Raw genomic sequence first — 16,308 nt, forward strand, 5'->3', positions numbered from 1 at the left:
AGCCATGTGGTTTAGGCAAATAGCTTTACCAAGGAAAACCGTACTTAGCTAACAAACTTCTAAGTCTGCTAGTGGCTGATGTCTGACAATCAGTCCGCTGCTTGATACCACGAAAGCCCACGTAGTTATTTGCAGAAGGAATTTCTGATCCTGAGCAAAGGATTGTCAGGTAGGCGGAAGTCATTTTGTAGAAAAAGAGGTGCTGGAGCTCATTAGCACAACTCATAAGGATGGTGTGGAATTGTTTTCTGTGGCCCCAGAAGGTAGGACCAGAACCAGTGGGTTGAAATTAAATCAAAAGAGTTTCCGGCTCAACATTAGGAAGAACTTTCTGACCATTAGAGCAGTTCCTCAGTGGAACAGGCTTCCTCGGGAGGTGGCGGGCTCTCCTTCCTTCGAGGTTTTTGAACAGAGGCTAGATGGCCATCTGACAGCAATGAAGATCCTGTGAATTTAGGTGGAGATATTTGTGAGTTTCCTGCATTGTGCAGGGGGTTGGACTAGATGACCCTGGAGGTCCCTTATGATTCTGTGATTTATTTGCATATACCACATACCCGTGATATCACTGGAAGGTGTACTAAATTATATCAGCTCAGCATCTACCTTAAAATGCTTCTTGAATTATAATTGTCATAATACAACCTTACTCCCATCATACCCTTTAAATTACTTTCTCCCGTGTGGCCACAGTGGCATGATGAAGATTTCTACCCATCTGCTTTATGTGTTTTGGTTATTTCCCCATTTTCTGTGGGGAAAAATATTAGAAAGATTGTCAAATCTTGGAGTTCAGCAAAATTCTCACGGGGTTGAACAATGGAGCCCAGAAGCAATTTTTTTGGGGGTGGGGGGTGGTTAAGAAAGAAAGAGCATAATAAAATGTAGAGGTTCCAGAGCTCCTGCCCAAAATGCCTGTAGGTAGGACTTTGTGTTAAATGACACAGGCCGCTTTGTTGAGTGAACACAGGTTGTTCAAAGCTGCACAAAGTCTAAATAATCTGCTGGCTGTTAAAATATTAGTGATGGCCGTAATACTACATTTGTGGGGTGGAAACCTAAGATCCACTTGTGAGGAGAACCTATTGGAGTCCAGAGTGCTGAGGTCTGAACGAATAAGAGGTGGGAATTGCCTCAGACAGGACTTTGAGTACTTTCTGGGCACCACAAAATGGTTCTGGGGGTTTTCAAGATGGCATCAGCCGCATGGAGAGTTTTCAGGCTGCCCAAAACCTGGCAGAGCTACTGAATTCTCAAAGACCTGATACTAGCTGAGGGTTAAACAAAAATAGTTTTCGAAACACTGTGAAGTAGGCAAAGTGTTTCGAGATTGGAGTAAGGCTCAACACCCTCCCCTTGTAACGGGGCTAAGAAAAGTCCAGCCAGTAGGTCAGAGGTACATCTTCCACATACTTATCCATTTTCCAGATTTAGATAGGATTCCCAGCAGTGCATTCAAAAGAAAGAACTTACTTGGTAGCATATCTAATAATACCAACAAAATGGGAACATATGGGGAATTGTAGGGGGAGTGGGGATAATATGGAAATCTCTCCTCATCTCCCTACTTCTCCCTCAGGATCTCATCTCTCCCCCCTTTCCTTTTCGCTCTCGGCAGTCTCTCCTTCCTAAAATATCTTCAAGTTCTCAGGTTGCTTTTAAAGGGCTTTTTCCATTTTCCCTGCATTGAGTTTCCAGTTTTCTGCATATCTGAAAAGATCCCCCAAGTTGATAGAGACCCTTTGTTGGTGGAGGGAGGGGCTTGTCCTGTTGATTTCATCGCCTTAATGGAGGACAGTTAATTTATTATTAGATATTGTGATGGTAGTGAGTATTTGAATTCTGGCTTCAATTTAGGGTTGCCATGTCCAGTTCAGGAAATATCTGGGAACTTTGGGGGTGGAGCCAGGAGACATTGGGGGTGGAGCTAGGAGCAAGGTTGTGACAAGCATAATTGAACTCCAAAGGGAGTTCTGGCCATCACTTTTAAAGGGACGGCACACCTTTTAAATGCTTTCCCTTCACTGGAAATAATGAAGGATAGGAGCACCTTCTTTGGGGGCGCATAGAATTGGACCCCCTGGTTCAATCTTTTTGAAACCTGGAGGGTGTTTTGAGGAGAGGCTCTGGATTCTTCGCTGCAAATGTGGTGCCTCTACCTCAAAAAACAGCCCCCCTAGAGCCCCAGATACCCATGGATCAATTCTCCATTATACCCTATGGGAATCAGTTTCCATAGGGAATAATGGAGTCCCCAGCAGACATTTTTGCCCCTTGCCCCCCACTTTCTGATGACCCTGAAGTGGGGAGAGGGCCTTCAAGCCAGGAGATCCCCTACCCCCACCTGGGGATTGGCAACACTACTTGAATTCTTCCCAAAGACTAGATATTGTGATGGTAGGAAGCATTTCTGTAGGACTGGCATTGTGTAACAATCCTCTCCAAATAATCTCTAGATATCATTCATATCTAAAGACCAGAGTCTATGGTGATCAGCTCTGCTTTTGTCCAGAGAGGATACCAGTTCAATTTGTCCAGGCAGAGATAACCAATTTAGCAGTCAAAAGCTTGGTGGAAGAGCTCCATCTTACAGGCCCTGCAGAACTGTTAATAGATCCCGCAGAGCCCTAACTTCTTCAGGGAGCTCATTCCACCAGAGCGGGGCCGCAACCAAGAAGGCCCTTGCTCAAGTTGCAGCTAGCCTGGGTTCTCTGGGATCAGGGTTCGAGAGGTTTTGAAATCCAGATTGTAGTACTCTCTGGGGGACATATGGGGAAAGGTGGTCCCATAGGTATGAAGCTTTCAGTGCAGGCTAAATGTCCTCCCGCAGGGAGAGGCCCAATAACAGCCTAGCTGCAGCATTCTGCATCAGTTGAAACTTTTGGATTTGAGACAAGGCAGGGAGGGGAGAGAGCTAACATGTTAGAATCACCATGTTAGTTCTGTGTCTGACTTCTAAATCTTTCTGGGTCAAGTAGCCAAGCTGATGTCCTTTTCCAGAGCCTCTGCTTGTACCAGAGTCCGCAGTGTTGATGCGTGCTATGAGAGTTACTAGCGTTGTCCGACATACGCACTGCTGAATTAGCTATCATCCGAAGTTTGCTGCAATATGAGGCTCTTGCTGTATTGTGGATCTGGAGAGCCTGCGTAATAGAAAACATGTTTCTCTCCCACCCCTCTCCACAGCAAAGAGCTTGTTCCGTGGTCAAGTGCTAATGGGAGTGGTGGACGAGTTCCCAGCTATGGAGTAATTAAAAACAAAAAACCAGCAGGCCGTGTAGCCAGAAAAACAGGCTGGCTACGAGTCCCTGTCATAACCCCGGATTTCAAGTATGCAAGTGAACCTCCCTTGAGATGACCTGGCACAAGCCACGGCGTCCTAGTTTTGCTGTTTGAATGATCTCTTGAAGCATCTCCATTGCTTTAGGGACTGTACTTAAATTAAGCACGCACTGGCACAGGTGGTATGCTAAATACAAGGTGCATGCAAACCTGAGATGCCTGGGCTGTGTGCATTCGCGCCGTAGGAAGGAAGAGGGAGGCAGAACGCTCACCCTTAAGACTGAGAGGTAATACAAGACCTTTGCATTGGCCAGGCTGGATTTGACATAATTCGCCAGGCATAATCGTTCACCTGCTCTGGGCCTATGCTCTAATAGTGCTTTTTTTCTTTTTCTTTTTGAAATAATCTTTATTTTTAACATTGTTGTTGTTCAGTCACACAGTTGATTCTGACTCTTTGCAACCCCATGGACAAAGTCACGCCAGGCCCTCCTGTCTTCCACCATCCTCCAAAGTCTGCTCAAAGTCATGTTAGTCACATTAGTAACGCTGTCCAGATATCTCATCTTTTGCCATTCCCTTCTTTTGCCTTCTCTTTTTCCCAGCATCAGGGTCTTCCCCAGTGAATGCTCCCTTCTCATTTGGTGGACAAAGTATTTGAGCTTCAGCATCTGACCTTCCAGGGAATAGTCAGGGTTGATTTCCCTTAGCCAGTTTGGTGTAGTGGTTAAGTGCATGGACTCTTATCTGGGAGAACCGGGTTTGATTCCCCACTCCTCGACTTGCACCTGCTGGAATGGCCTTGGGTTAGCCATAGCTTTCGCAGAGGTTGTCCTTGAAAGGGCAGCTGCTGGGCAGCTGTGGAAGCAAGAAAAAATACCAGAGAAATGGGACTGGATTATAAAAGTTATGTCATGGAGTGAAATGGACAAACTAACAAGAAAATTAAGAGACTATGATTTGGAACTCTTTAAGTTGGAGTGGAAGAAGTTCAGAAGATACGTAAAAAAGAGTGGAAAATAAAAGGACATTGGACAATCTTTGATAATGATTAAGTTTTTAAAATAAGAATATAACTTTTGGTTTTTTAACAGTTAAGGGTACCTTTAATATTTGTTTCCTTTAAGTAAATAACACTGGTGGGGTCAAGTAACGGGGGGAGGGGTGGGGGAAAAGTAAGATATGGGGTAGAACATTTTTTCTTTTTCTTTAAGTTTCTATAAGTTGTAGATATAGTTTTGCTACCATATGTTACTAATAAAAAATGTTTATCCAAAAAAAAAGAAAAGAAAGGGCAGCTGCTGTGAGAGCCCTCTCAGCCCCACCCACCTCACAGGGTGTCTGTTGTGGGGGGAGAAGACATAGGAGATTGTAAACCGCTCTGAGTCTCTGATTCAGAGAGAAGGGCGGGCTATAAATCTGCAATTCTTCTTAGGACTGACTGATTTGATCTTCTTGCAGTCCAAGGGACTCTCAGTCTTCTCCAGCACCACAGCTCGAAACATATACCAAACATACACCAAACCAATAGGACAATACATTAAAACAAAGTCAAATACATATTTGCTACAGAGAAGATACAAAGAAGGAATGACATGTATTAGGAAAAATAGCAAGTCCCGATAATAAGCCTTATTAGGAACCACACTTCACTGAGTCAAATACGATACTTCTGGAAACCATACTGCTGTAAATTTCTCTTGATAATTTTGCAAGTTAGGCATGAGATGACAACTAGTAATTTTGCAACGGACAAAACATTCCCACACCTCGTTTTTGCCAGGATGATAAAGAAGGTGAGCTTTTATCTCCCCATTTTGAAGCAATTACAATCCTAGCAATGGCTAGCAGAGTGGTAATCAAAATATTTCTATTTTTGTTTCCAAAGCCCACTGGTAGCAGAGATAACAAAAGCATTTCCGGCCTGACAAGAACCTTGACTCCTGTTATCATATAAATATACTTTAAGGCTTTAATTAATAATTTTGAGCACATTTCCTTGGAAGTAGGAACCTACCTGTTTTTCACCAGGTGAAAAATAGCCACATGTGGCCAAGCGCTGCTGCTTGAGCATGGGGCATTCGTAGTGATTCTGGGGCACTGGACAAAAGTCCAGAATCATTGCCACCCCCCACTAGGCCAAGGGGGGTAACAGGAGCTGCCACCACTAGAAGTTTCAGATGGGGATGGGGATGAATGGCTGAAGGAGCCCCCTTTTCTTCTTTCCCCCCGTCCTTGAGGGGGACAATAGGTGCTCTGGGCCCCTCCCAGTATGGGGCAGCTGCCCTGTTGCCCATTGGGTAAGATCGTCCCTTCTTGTATCCTGTTTGGGGAGGGCGGGATACAAGTGCAATAAACAAACAAATAAATAATAAAAGAGAAAGCGTTGCCTGGAGACAATGGGAAAAGCTAATTTGTAGGTAAAGGTGCCTGCGATTGTTTTAGGGTTGCCAAGTTGAGCTTGGCTACCCACAGGGGATGAGGGGACAGGGTTGCCAGATTCAGGTTGGGAAACTCCTGGAGTTTTGGGAATGGAGCCTGGGAAGGACGGAATGTCAGTGGAGTGCAGTGCCCTAGAGTCCACCCTCCAAAACATCTATTTTCCTTGGGGAACTGATCTCTAGAGCAGGGGTGGCTGCCAAACTTAACGTAGGAGTGACGTAGGATAAATATCGGATGTTTGAGGAGCTGCAAGACGAAGGAAGGAAGGCTGGCCACACCTGCTCCTGGAGTCTGGAGATGAGCTCTAATTCCGGGGGATCTCCAGGTACCATCTGGAAGCTGGCACCCCTAGATGGTTTCTCTCTGCTTGCAAGCTAATCTTCCCTGTACCTCCCCCTTTCCAACTTCTAGGAAAGGAAAGGTCCCTTGTGCAAGCACCAGTCAGTCGTTTCCGACTCTGGGGTGACGTTGCTTTCACAACATTTTCACGGCAGACTTTTTACGGGGTGGTTTGCCATTGCCTTCCCCAGTCATCTACGCTTTCCCCCCAGCAAACCACACACTCATTTTACCAACCTCGGAAGGATGGAAGGCTGAGTCAACCTCGAGCCGGCTACCTGAAAACCAGCTACCGCTGGGGATCGAACTCAGGTTGTGAGCGGAGCTTAGGACTGCAGTATTGCAATTTTAACACTCTGTGCCACGGGGCTGTTGACTTTCCAACTTCTAAGGAGTTACTAAACAGAGATAAATGATAGAGGGAGAAAAGGGGCCAAGAAAGGCTCCCTGATTCTCTTCCCCCAGCCAGGTATGGACTTCTAACACCAGAAGAAGAAGGTTGGCTCCCAGAGGTAATATGTGGATGCTGGACTCCATCTATTGCAATCCTGATTAGTGGAAGGTACCAGAAGCGCAAAACGAGAATTAGCTATATGTGCAGAACTTTGTTCTGTTTAATGCTGTGCGCTTATAACCCTCTGAGTAAAATACACTTTTAAAACCCTGAAATGAAACTTCGTAAATATTTTCTGTAGCACAGGCAAAAGGCTAAGCAAGGCTTTCAGATAATGATAACTAGATAAACTGGGACCACATGTTTGAGTACATAAGAACATAAGAGAAGCCATGTTAGATCAGGCCAATGGCCCATCCAGTCCAACATTCTGTGTCACACAGCGGCCAAATATATATATATATATATATATATATATATATATATATATATATATATATATATATATATATATATATATATATATATATATATATACACACACACACACACACACACACACACACACTGTGGCTAATAGCCACTGATGGACCTCTGCTCCATATTTTTATCTAACCCCTTCTTGAAGGTGGCTATGCTTGTGGACGCCACAAACAAAGTAACAAAGTAGGCCGGACACACCCTGACTTCTAGCCCGGCTTCCAACTTTAATTCTCTTCTCTTCAACTTCTCTTCTCCAGAGAGCCGGTTTGGTGTAGTGGTTAAGTGTGCGGACTCTTCTCTGCGAGGACCGGGTTTGATTCCCCACTCCTCCACTTGCAACTGCTGGGATGGCCTTGGGTCAGCCATAGCTCTCGCAGAGTTGTCCTTGAAAGGGCAGCTTCTGGGAGAGCTTTGTCAGCCCCACCCACCTCTCAGGGTGTCTGTTGTGGGGAGAGGAAGGGAGAGGAGATTGTAAGCTGCTCTAAGACTCCTTTGGGTAGTGAAAAGTGGGGTATAAAAAAACAACTCTTCTTCTTAGCCAGCAGTCTAACGATCCCTCTCCATAATGCCAGGGCACTTTCTAAAAATAAATCAGTGATTGGTGAATCACAGTGGTGATGTCAATTACCCATTTTTTAAAATCCTTTATTAGCTCTCCAGAGGTGTGGGAAATGGGGAATGGTAGAAGCAGGGAACTGGGGCAAGGAAAACTGAATGCCTTAAGAACACCTCCTGTGGCAGTGAATTCCATGTGTTAATCACCCTTTGGGTGAAGAAGGACTTCCTTTTATCCATTCTAACCTGACTGCTCAGCAATTTCATTGAGCGCCCACGAGTTCTCATATTGTGAGAAAGGGCGAAAAGGACTTCTTTCTCTACCTTCTCTATCCCATGCATAACCTTGTAGACCTTTGTCGTGTCACCCCTCAGTCGACGTCTCTCTGAGCTAGAGTTCCAGGCATTTTAACCTTTCTTCAACTAATAGCTTAAGGAATGAAGAGGAGAAAGCTTTAACCTTTTAGCCTTACTGCCTGCACAAACCCACTTCAGCTTTGATCTTTCCAAAGCAGTTTTAGAAAAAGTCCAGTGAGGAGGGAGGGGAACTGAAGGTGCCTGAATGCCTAATGATGTCAGATGGAACCTGGGAAAATGACTGTTCCTGTTTGGAAGTCAGGGTGGAGCAAAAGAACTGTGTGGAAGCACCATTAGGTCCAAGCTAAGCAGGTGTCTTTGTGGCTGCCGTGACGATGCTGCCATTTTGGAAGGGAAAGGTTCCCTGTGCCCCAGTCATTTCTGACTCTGGGGTGACGTTGCTTTCACAACGTTTTCACGGCAGACTTTTTTACAGGGTGGTTTGCCATTGCCTTCCCCAGTCATCTACACTTTCCCCTTAGCAAGCTGGGTACTTATTCTACCAACCTCAGAAAGATGGAAGACTGAGTCAACCTCGAGCCGGCTACCTGAAAACCCAGCTTCCACCGGGGATCGAACTCAGGTCGTGAGCAGAGCTTTACAGGCATTTAAATGCCATGAGGGGCCAGTCCTCCTTAAGACCGCAGCGTGGCACTTTTGTTCTCCCCCCACAATGCTTTTTCGGGTATATATATTTTATTGGAATTTTGAAGAAGACAAGGTAGGGAAATACAAAGTGGGGAAGGGGAAAAGGGAAAGGAAAGTAATGTACTCTGCATTGTTAGTTTACAGATGTTACTCATAGTCTATAAAGGTTTATGACCTTTAGATTATAACCAATAGTTTGCTAGTATAAATCTTAAGATATAAGAACTGAGGAACTTACAGGCATGTGCCACAGGCCATATAGAAATCATATTTGTGCATTCAGCCATTCATAAAAAGGTTTCCAAGGGTTCATAAAAAAGATTTCCAAGAGAGCCAGTTTGGTGTAGTGGTAAAGTGTGCGAACTCTTATCTGGGATAAACGGGTTTGATTCCCCACTCCTCCACTTCCACCTGCTGGAATGGCATGGGGTCAACCATAGCTATCGCAGGAGTTGTCCTTGAAAGGGCAGCTGCTTTGAGAGCCCTCTCAGCCCCATCCACCTCACAAGGTGTCTGTTGTGGGGGAGAAGATAGAGATTGTAAGCGCTCTGAGTCTCTGATTCAGAGAGAAGGGTGGGGTATAAATCTGCAGTCTTCTTCTTCATCTTCATCTCGTGTTAGTCTACCCTTAAGACGAAGTGCAAGGACGTGTTTCAGCTGTCTCTAGTATTTTATGAAGTCGGGTCTTGCTTCTTAGGAGTATCATGATGTGTCCAGTTTTGTGCTGTCAAAAGTCTTGCTGCAGTAATAATATGTATCATCAGGTGTTTTTCAAGTGCTAGAACAGCCACCAAGGGGATTGTCGCTCCTTCACAGCTATTTCGGCACTTGAAGATTAGGATCAGGTCCTTGCAACTCGGGGGTAATTTTGTAGAAAAAGAAATGTCGGAGGCTACTGGCACAATTCAGTTGCATATGCTACACATCCCTAACATCACCGGAAGGTATACTGAATTATACCTTAAAATGCTTCTTGAATTATAACTGTCATAATATAACCGTACTCCCATCATACTTTTAAAATTACTTTCTCCTATGTGGCCACAGTGGCATGAGAAAATTTCCATCTGTCTGCTCTATATGTTAGGTTATTTTCTCATTTTTTTTGGGGGGGGGGATATTAGAAACTTAGTGAAATCTTAGAGTTCAGCAAAATTCTCAGGGGGGTTTTGAAAAATGGAGCCCAGAAGCAAGTATTGGGGGGCATGGGCTAAGAGAGAAAGAGCACAATAAACTTTAGAGGTTCCCGAGCTCTGGTCCTGTGAGCTTCTGCCCAAAATGAGGCCAACTTGCAACACATTAAAATACCTTTAAAATGGCGGCAATGTCCTCTTGGCAGCCACAAGGGTGCAGTCACTTTCAGTGTTCCCTCTAAGCTGAGTTAACGTGAGCTAGCTCACAGATTTTTAGCCTCCAGCTCACACATTTTTTTGTCTTAGCTCAGGAAAAATAGCCCCAGAGCACACTAATTTATGCAGTAGCTCACCACTTTAATGCCAGTAGCTCACAAAGTAGAATTTTTGCTCACAAGATTGCAGCTTAGAGGGAACATTGCTCACGTTTAATTTGCCCCTTAGATAAAAGAAGCACGTGCATCTAAAGTAGAGAGGACGGGTAACTTAGGAGTTGCCTTGTGGCAAGGTGCGGTTCTGGTTCTTTCAGCTCTTCAAACAAAGCTGATGGCTGATTGTTGGGTTTTTCCCCCCCCCTCCCCTTTCTCTTTATGCAGGGCAGTGATTCGAGCCCAAGATGGCAAGAACGAGCCACAGCAACTATGTCCTGCAGCAGCTCAACAACCAAAGAGAGTGGGGATTCCTGTGCGACTGTTGCATCGCGATAGACGACATCTACTTCCAGGCCCACAAAGCGGTTCTGGCCGCTTGCAGCTCCTACTTCCGGATGTTTTTCATGAGCCATCAGCACAGCATGGCCCAGCTGAACCTGAGCAACATGAGGATCACGGCCGAATGCTTCGATCTCATCTTACAGTTTATGTATTTAGGGAAAATCTTGACAGCCCCGGCCAACTTTGAGCAGTTCAAGCTGGCGATGAGCTCCCTGCAGCTCTACAATGTGCCGGAATGCTTAGAAGACATCCAAGACACTCATTCCTCGAGCTTGCGGTGCTCCTCTTCTGCTTCCAGCTCTCAAAATAGCAAGATGATCTTCGGCGTGCGGATGTACGAAGACACGCTGGCTAGGAGCGAGAGCGAAGCCAACAGGTGCGGTGCGGAGCCGCCAAGTTCGACCGTGAGCACGTCCCATAGCAGGGAGGTAGACGAAGACGCTTTGCAGCTGAGCAGTTTCCCTGAGCAGCTCCTGGACAGTTGGAAAAGGAGCGCTGCACCCAAGCTGCCGAGCGCCAAAGACCGGGTGTCCAATTCGCGGCGCTTTGGAAGGAGCTTCACCTGCGATGGTTGCGGGTTCAGCTTCAGCTGCGAGAGACTACTGGACGAGCACATCATGTCCTGCACTAACCGGCATTCCTATCAGAGTGCCAAATATTATGGGGTTGAAAAGGGTGACTTGAAAGAGGGAGAGCCCACTTCTAAAACGGCGTCATCGCAATCGGACAAACATAAAGGAAACGCGAGCCAAGCGGAGGATGGGTCCTCGTCGCCGGCCTCCGTTGGAACCAGCCAAAAAGGCAGTGCCGCGTCGTCGGAGCTGTCGTGCGAAGAGAGGAGCAGAGCCTCGGAGAGGAAAAGGATTATCGTCAAGATGGAGCCGGCCGACAACCCCATCGACAACCTGAAAGAGTTTAATGTCATTAAAGTGACGGACGGAAACGAGTCAACCGACAACGACGAGCTGGACGACGACGAGACGGTTTACAGGTACTACATCGAGGAAGAGGTGAATGAAAGCAGGAGAGTAAGAAAAGCTCTCTTGAAAGCCCAAGTGCCTATGGACGAAGACGACAGAAAATTCCTGAAAAACGTGAGAGTCCTGAACAGCAAAGTCGATGCAGATAAGGATTCTGAAAGCGCATCCTGCGAACTGTGCGGGCTGACAATCACAGAAGAAGACCTCTCTTCGCATTACTTGTCCAAACACATAGAGAATATATGCGCCTGTGGGAAGTGCGGCCAGATATTGGTCAAAGGCCGGCAGCTGCAGGATCACGCACAGTCGTGCGGGGAGCCTCAGGACTTGACAACTAATAGCTTAAGGAACGAAGAGGAGAAACTGGACCTGGAAGAGAACTCGGAGGAACAATCTGAAATGCAAGAGATGATGTATGCGGAAATGCTGGACGAGTTTGGGGACGGCCATTTCCAGATGAACAGCCTTCCAAAGAAACAGCTGTACCGAGATTCGGCCTGCCCTTTCCGGTGTCCTAACTGCAGCCAGCGATTTGAAACAGAAAACTCAGTGGTTGAGCACATGTCCAGCTGCCTGGAGCACGATTTGTTCAAGAGCGCCATGATGGAGGAGAACGACAGGGATCATCGCCGCAAACATTTCTGCAGCCTTTGCGGGAAAGGGTTTTATCAGCGATGTCACTTGCGGGAACACTATACCGTGCACACCAAGGAAAAACAGTTTGCCTGCCTGACGTGTGGGAAGCAGTTTCTACGGGAACGCCAGCTCCGCCTTCACAACGACATGCACAAAGGCATGGCCCGGTACGTTTGCTCTCTTTGCGACCAAGGAAACTTCCGGAAACATGATCACGTACGGCACATGATTTCCCACCTGTCCGCTGGAGAGACTATCTGCCAAGTCTGCTTTCAGATTTTCCCCAATAACGAACAGCTGGAACAGCACATGGATGTTCACCTGTATACCTGTGGCGTTTGCGGAGCGAAATTTAACCTGAGGAAGGATATGAGATCTCACTATAACGCCAAGCATTTGAAGCGAACATGAGGGCAGGACAAATTAGTGAGCGCAAAAGAGAGCACCAAAGCAAGGCACCAATAGCATGGAAATGAAATTATATTGCTCCCCGTTTGAAAATGCCTGATTTTTTTTTTTAAATGTGCATCTTTATTTAGCATCTTTAAAGTACTTGACATTGAAAAGTGTCGATTTTTTTAAAGGACTGCATTTTCACGCTTTGCCTCATCAGTTTATTTCCCCCCTCTTCCTGCTTTCGAATCAAATCATTCTTTTTTTTTAAAAAAACCCCAAAAACCTCTCCATTTGAAAGGCCTCACTGTAGCGGTTACTCTTTCACTTGCTTCTATTAAACAGGTTTTCAGTTCCACTGACGTAGGATGCTTTGCTTTCATCTCTCCATGTGTCTCTTTCTTCATGGGAAAAGCTCAGGCTTTAATTAAATCGCAGGGCTAGCAACGTGCTAAGAAATAAGCACTGACCACCGCCCTAGAAAGCTTAGAACTACACATTATGGGTGGAACTGGCATTCAGATGAGAATTTAGCAGTTTAAAAATTGCCTCAAGGCTCTGCTCCTGATTGCGTTTATGATGCAGTGACACCATGCAATTTCGTCCCCCCCCCCACTCTATTTCAAGCACCAAAATAGTCATGGGGGGCTGTTTTGGCACTTGTAAAGGAGTATGAGGAGCTCCATGGCGCAGAATGGTAAAGCTGCAGTATTGCAGTCCAAGCTCTCTGCTTACGACCTGAGTTTGATCCTGGCGGAAGCTGGGTTCAGGTAGCCGGCTCAAGGTTGACTCAGCCTTCCATCCTTCCAATGGTAAAATGAGTACCCAGCTTGTTTGGGGGGGGGGAGTGTAGATGACCGGGGAAGGCAATGGCAAACCACCTTGTAAAAAGTCTGCCGTGAAAACGTCATGATGCAACGCCACCTCAGAGTCGGAAACGACTGGTGCTTGCACAGGGGACTCCCTTTAACTATAAACGGGAATGGGGGAAAGAAGATCAGGATCCTGATCGGGTCCGCACAGCAGTCTTGAAGCTGCTGAATTCTTGTCTAAAATGGCATCGGTAGCCACAGATTGTTTGTGCCCCCCCTGGAAAGTGTAGCTTGGCTCTCTGGCGTCCTGAAACCAACGTTGATTTGTTCCATTTTTGCTTGTCTTGTACACATTGCCATCTCGGTATCATTCACATCTACATTTTTACACAACAGTGCACAAATCCATTTCATTCTGCAAGGCTAACTCAGGAAGAACATGAGGAGGAAGGAAACTATACATCCGTAGGCATCTGTGACTACACAGCCACTACTAGACATGGATTCTAGCACAGTGTATTTTCATGTCGCATCAGCATAATAGTAAGCAGTACAAACTACCCCCATTAGATAGGAATCTGCCCTGCTTGGAGGACTAAGTATGCAGAAAAATATGGTTTTGTAAATAAACCAAAAGAAAAGGGCAGGGGAAAATCTTCTCAAAAAGCTTCCTGATAGGGTTTCCAAGTCCAATTCAAGAAATATCTGGGGACTTTGGGGGTGGAGCCAGGAGACATTGGGATGGAGCCAGGAGGAAGGGTATGACAAGCATAATTGAACTCCAAAGGGAGTTCTGGCCATCACATTTAAAAGGACTGCACACCTTTTAAATGCCTCCCTCCATTGGAAATAATCAAGGATGGGGCACCTTCCTTGGGGGCTCATAGAAGTGGACTCCCTGGTCCAATCCTTTCAAAACTTGGAGGGTACTTTGGGGGAAGGCACTGGATGGTATGCTGCAAATCCTGTGCCTCTCCCTCAAACCCCCCCCCCCCAAGAGCCCCAGATATCCACAAATCAATTTTTTATTATTCCCTATGGGAATTGTTCTCCATAGCGAATAATGGAGTGCCTAGCAGACATTTCCCTCCCCCGCTTTCCGATGACCCTGAAGCGGGAGGAGGGCCTCCAAACCGGGGGATCCCCTGCCCCCACCTGGGGATTGGCAACCCTACTTCCTGATGTTGAACGTCTATGTTCCAACAACATGGAATGTCAGTGAAAAGGTAAATAACAACAACAGCAACTGTTATTGGCATAGCAGCCATATTAACAGAAAAAGAAGGGACAATTCAAACAATCATGGCCCTGTCTGTTAATACATTACTTGCCTCACAGCTGCAAGGTACAAGAATTTAGCCACAGTTTCAATCACCATTGGATTCCTAGAAGATAACAGAAAAAAGGGTTTTGCATTCATTAGATTTCCCTGCTTGCTCTCTGAACAAGGGTTCAATAAGTATGTGTAGCATGTATCAAGTGCAATGCAAGAAAACATATTCAAGGCTTTCTATGTCCTGCTAGCTACAGGAGCATAACCTATTAGCACATGGTAGTTCATGAAATCTCCCGTAGAGCACTGCAGAAGGTAAATGGTAAATAGGGAGGACAGAGAGCAAACCCTTCCCTCCCTCCTTTCCTTTCTTCCTTCCTGCAGCTCTCAAACGTTTATTCTATGTAGCTCTTACGTTAAGTAAGTTTGGCCATCCGTGACCTGTTGACAGCTTTGCTCAGGCCTTGCAAACTGAGGGCGATGGCTTCCTTCACTGAGTCAATCTATCGCAGGTTGTGGCCTCCTGTTTTCCTGCTGCCTTATGATTACCTTTTCCAAGGATTCCTCTCATAATGTAACCAAAGCACAATAGCCTTGGTGTAGTCATTTTAGCTTCTAGGGAGAGTTCAGGATTGAGCTGATCCAGAACATCTTTGTGCTTTTGGTGGGCCACAGTATTCATAAGACTCACCTCTGGCATCATATTTCATATATAACAACTGTTATACATACATAACAACCATTAGAACACATAGACACATCAAATGGAGGGAAGGTCAGTGAGGGAATGTCCAACAAAACAGAAACATCTTCACCCACTGCCAAAAGAGAATGATAAGAGGGAGGACAGACAAATCTCCCTGCAGAGGGTATTCCACAGCATTGGTGCCACAACCAAAGAGGCCCTTTCTCCAGCTGTCTGGCCTCAGAAGGCAAGGCATACCTGAAGCAGGGCCTCTGAAGATACCTGTAGCAGTTGGGTAGGTTCAAAAGGGGTAGGTGGTCATGTGGCCCCATGTACCTCAGCCACCTGATAAGTCGAGGCAGAGACTCTTACTCTGTCTGTTGGCAGGCTAGTCCCATGGGAGAAGAATCTGGGGAGGGGGAGGGTGGACAGAGAGCAAACCTTACCCTACAACCCCAGTGCTCCACTGAACAGTTCCTATAGGGATATATTTCAGAATTCACAGGCTTCAAGAGCTGTCTGCCACAAACAGCAACTCCAAAATTCTGCCTCAGGCCCCATAATTGTGGCAACACGCAACATCTTGCAGATTGTCCTTTTCAGCTTGCTTCTCATTTAGCCCATGATGCCAACTACCCCCTGGGCTGTCTCCATAACAGGACCAAATTTAAGGGGCTGGCAAGCAGTAAAGCAGAAAGCAGTCCTCAACATTGAATCAGACATTGTCTTAAACCAAGGGGCAGATTTAGGGTGAGAGGATTTAGGGTGGTGGCAGCAGAGGCTGGTAGGGTAGCCACCCGGGCCTGGAGAAAATCCTCTTGCCCCATTAATAAGAGTTTTAATTGGATTCAATTTACCTCATGAAACGCTCAACTGCCTATTTCCACACATTAAGCCTCACATGAAATGGCCTTATACTGAATCAGACATTTAGTCCCTCAAAGTCAGTCTTGTCTACTCAGAATGGCCGCAGCTTTCCAGGGTCTCAGGCTGAAGTCTTTCACATCACCTCCTACTTGATCCTTTAAGCTGGAGAAGTTCAAGCCTCTGTTAAAGGGGCAGGAGTTTCTCCAGACCTGTTGGCAACCCTAGAAACTCATCACTGAATATTTGGAGTATCTGCAAAACAAACTCGGGAGATGCCTTTGGGTCACAGCCAGCCCAAGTTTTCAAAGAATACCTG

General features: G+C 46.0%; 1 protein-coding gene across 2 annotated transcripts in view; it reads left to right on the forward strand.

The window, feature by feature from the left end:
• Positions 1-12,717, forward strand: part of ZBTB1 (zinc finger and BTB domain containing 1) — a 36,842-nt gene extending 24,125 nt beyond the window's left edge. For both annotated transcript variants that reach the window (XM_060261627.1, XM_060261628.1), the window contains exon 2: positions 10,230-12,717. In XM_060261627.1, coding sequence (XP_060117610.1) covers positions 10,250-12,373 — 2,124 coding nt within the window. In that variant the 5' untranslated portion in view covers positions 10,230-10,249 and the 3' untranslated portion in view covers positions 12,374-12,717. The remainder of the gene's footprint in view (positions 1-10,229) is intronic.
• The last annotated feature ends 3,591 nt before the right edge of the window (positions 12,718-16,308 follow it).

The sequence above is a fragment of the Heteronotia binoei genome, chromosome 21 (genome assembly GCF_032191835.1).
Source record: "Heteronotia binoei isolate CCM8104 ecotype False Entrance Well chromosome 21, APGP_CSIRO_Hbin_v1, whole genome shotgun sequence".
Lineage (NCBI taxonomy): Eukaryota > Metazoa > Chordata > Lepidosauria > Squamata > Gekkonidae > Heteronotia > Heteronotia binoei.